The sequence below is a fragment of the Arachis ipaensis genome, chromosome B03 (genome assembly GCF_000816755.2).
Source record: "Arachis ipaensis cultivar K30076 chromosome B03, Araip1.1, whole genome shotgun sequence".
In the NCBI taxonomy this organism is placed as follows: Eukaryota; Viridiplantae; Streptophyta; class Magnoliopsida; order Fabales; family Fabaceae; genus Arachis; species Arachis ipaensis.
The window spans coordinates 123,993,842-123,995,724 of record NC_029787.2 but is presented as its reverse complement, the minus strand read 5'-3'; the positions used below and the strand labels follow the sequence as shown (position 1 = coordinate 123,995,724).

Here is a 1,883-nt window from a genome sequence, read left to right as displayed (position 1 = left end):
TATTTTATAAAAAATACTATATTTTTATATAATATAATCAATTAAAAATAATTATTTAAAGATGACTTTGTGTTCATACTAAAAAAATAAATAAATAATGTGCACAAAAATAAATTAATATGAACATATTTTTACCTTTGAAAGGTACTGGGTTTTCCTGGTTCATTCCAAACAACATCGAAGTACCTGAAAATATAAAGACATTATATTTGTTTATTTGATTTGAAGTAAATAGCTTGCTTAGATTTGATTAGATACCCTCTATCTTGGTCTTCATTTTGAGGTTCAAGTACATTCTCAATTCCGTTATAAGATATACCAATGATATAGCCTTCCGGTATTGACAAAGTTACCGAAACAATGCCATTATCAACCACCAACTGAAAATAAGTAAAATTCAAATTCAGTTATGTTAAAGTCAACACATCAATTAATTAAGTATTTTTTAGCTTTTTTTTATAAAAATAAAACTTAACTAATTAATTAATTTAGTTTATTATTAATTCACCTGCTGATGGCTTTTTTCATTAAGCTTGACTGCAAAATCGGAAGATGATGGTGTCTGCATGCTGTTTCTCCCCCTTAAACCTTTTCTAAAATGAAATAAGTACAGGACATTAGAAAAAAAAATGTTATAACAATAATAATAATAAAAGTGAAAGCAATAACATTATATAGCATTGGCTTGCGTTTTCAACAGGGCAAAAGAAAATAAGAGAAATTAAAGAATTTGATGACGGCCAATTGAATAGCAATACATATTCCAGTTATGGTCAAAGTGCCCATCATTTTCTTTTTTCAAAAGATTGCTTCTTGTAACTTGTATTATTGTTGCTACTATAGTTAGTTAATGGGAGAAAATGTAGTCTCTGTTATTGAATGCACGTAGCTAGCTGCTAATTTCTATTCCTATTCCTAGATAGTAGATACTATATATCCTAACCAATATGGGAATTGGCTAGTGTAATTTCACTTTCACAGTTGAATTATGAGAAATGATTATGTTATGCTATGTTGCTAACTTTTTATATTGCAATATCCCACATTACATAGAATAAGTTTAGATATACCATAAATCTAAAGAAATAATAACAAACACACAACATAAATTTTAAACCTCTATTTTTCTTTTTTAATTTTGAAAGTATATTCTTTTCTATAAATTATTGGTTGATAATCTTCATAAAATTAGGTAACCTTTTACTTGAAATCAATTCATGTTTAAAACAAAAGTTGTACCTCTTAATTTTATTGCAGTTTCAAAAGCTTAGTAAGAAGGTATTTACAAATCATAAAAGTCTTATTTTAATGATAAGATTCGTAATGTAGAATTGATAGATAATAGAAGAAACTATAAGATTCCTTCTAAAATTGATAGATGAGGAGTGTTAGGGGTTAGTACTTTTGTTAAATTCTGGTTAATATTTAACTATTAAAAAGAAATTGAATGATTTTATATCATTAGATACAATTTCACACTATTAAAAACATCATTAATAATTAATTGATGACTAAAAATTACAAAATCTGTTAGTCTCCTAGATTTTTTCGTAGATATATAGCTCCTTAGAACAATTGCCATCGATGAGAATTGAGAATGCAGTATACTGAATTTTATTTTAATTCAGGAACGTAATAGTTAGTTAATTGCATTTTCTAGATAGAAATTATATGTGCAGCACGTGACAGCAGAAGTGTCAGAAAGTGCAGGGGAAGATGTGTAATATAATATATAGGTTCCTTTCTTTTCATGGCCCCAAGAGAATCACTAACTTGCAAAGTAGCTTTTCAATTGTGATTACGGTAAAAGTAATGAAGACACCACAAACAAAATTTCTATTTCAGAAAAGGAATTAGATAGATATTGTTGTGGTGACGTCCGT

The 1,883-nt window shown here is 27.2% G+C and overlaps 1 protein-coding gene across 3 annotated transcripts in view; it reads right to left on the bottom strand.

The window, feature by feature from the left end:
* LOC107631386 (probable rhamnogalacturonate lyase B) overlaps window positions 1-1,883 on the bottom strand; it is a 6,739-nt gene that overhangs the window by 3,041 nt on the left and 1,815 nt on the right. For 2 of the 3 annotated variants that reach the window (XM_016334815.2, XM_021119593.1), the window contains exons 3-5: window positions 509-593; window positions 259-380; window positions 136-186 (exon numbers count right to left, since the gene is read on the bottom strand). In XM_016334815.2, the coding sequence (XP_016190301.1) occupies window positions 136-186; window positions 259-380; window positions 509-593 (258 nt within the window). The remainder of the gene's footprint in view (window positions 1-135; window positions 187-258; window positions 381-508; window positions 594-1,883) is intronic. The other variant, XM_016334816.2, reaches the window with a different exon arrangement.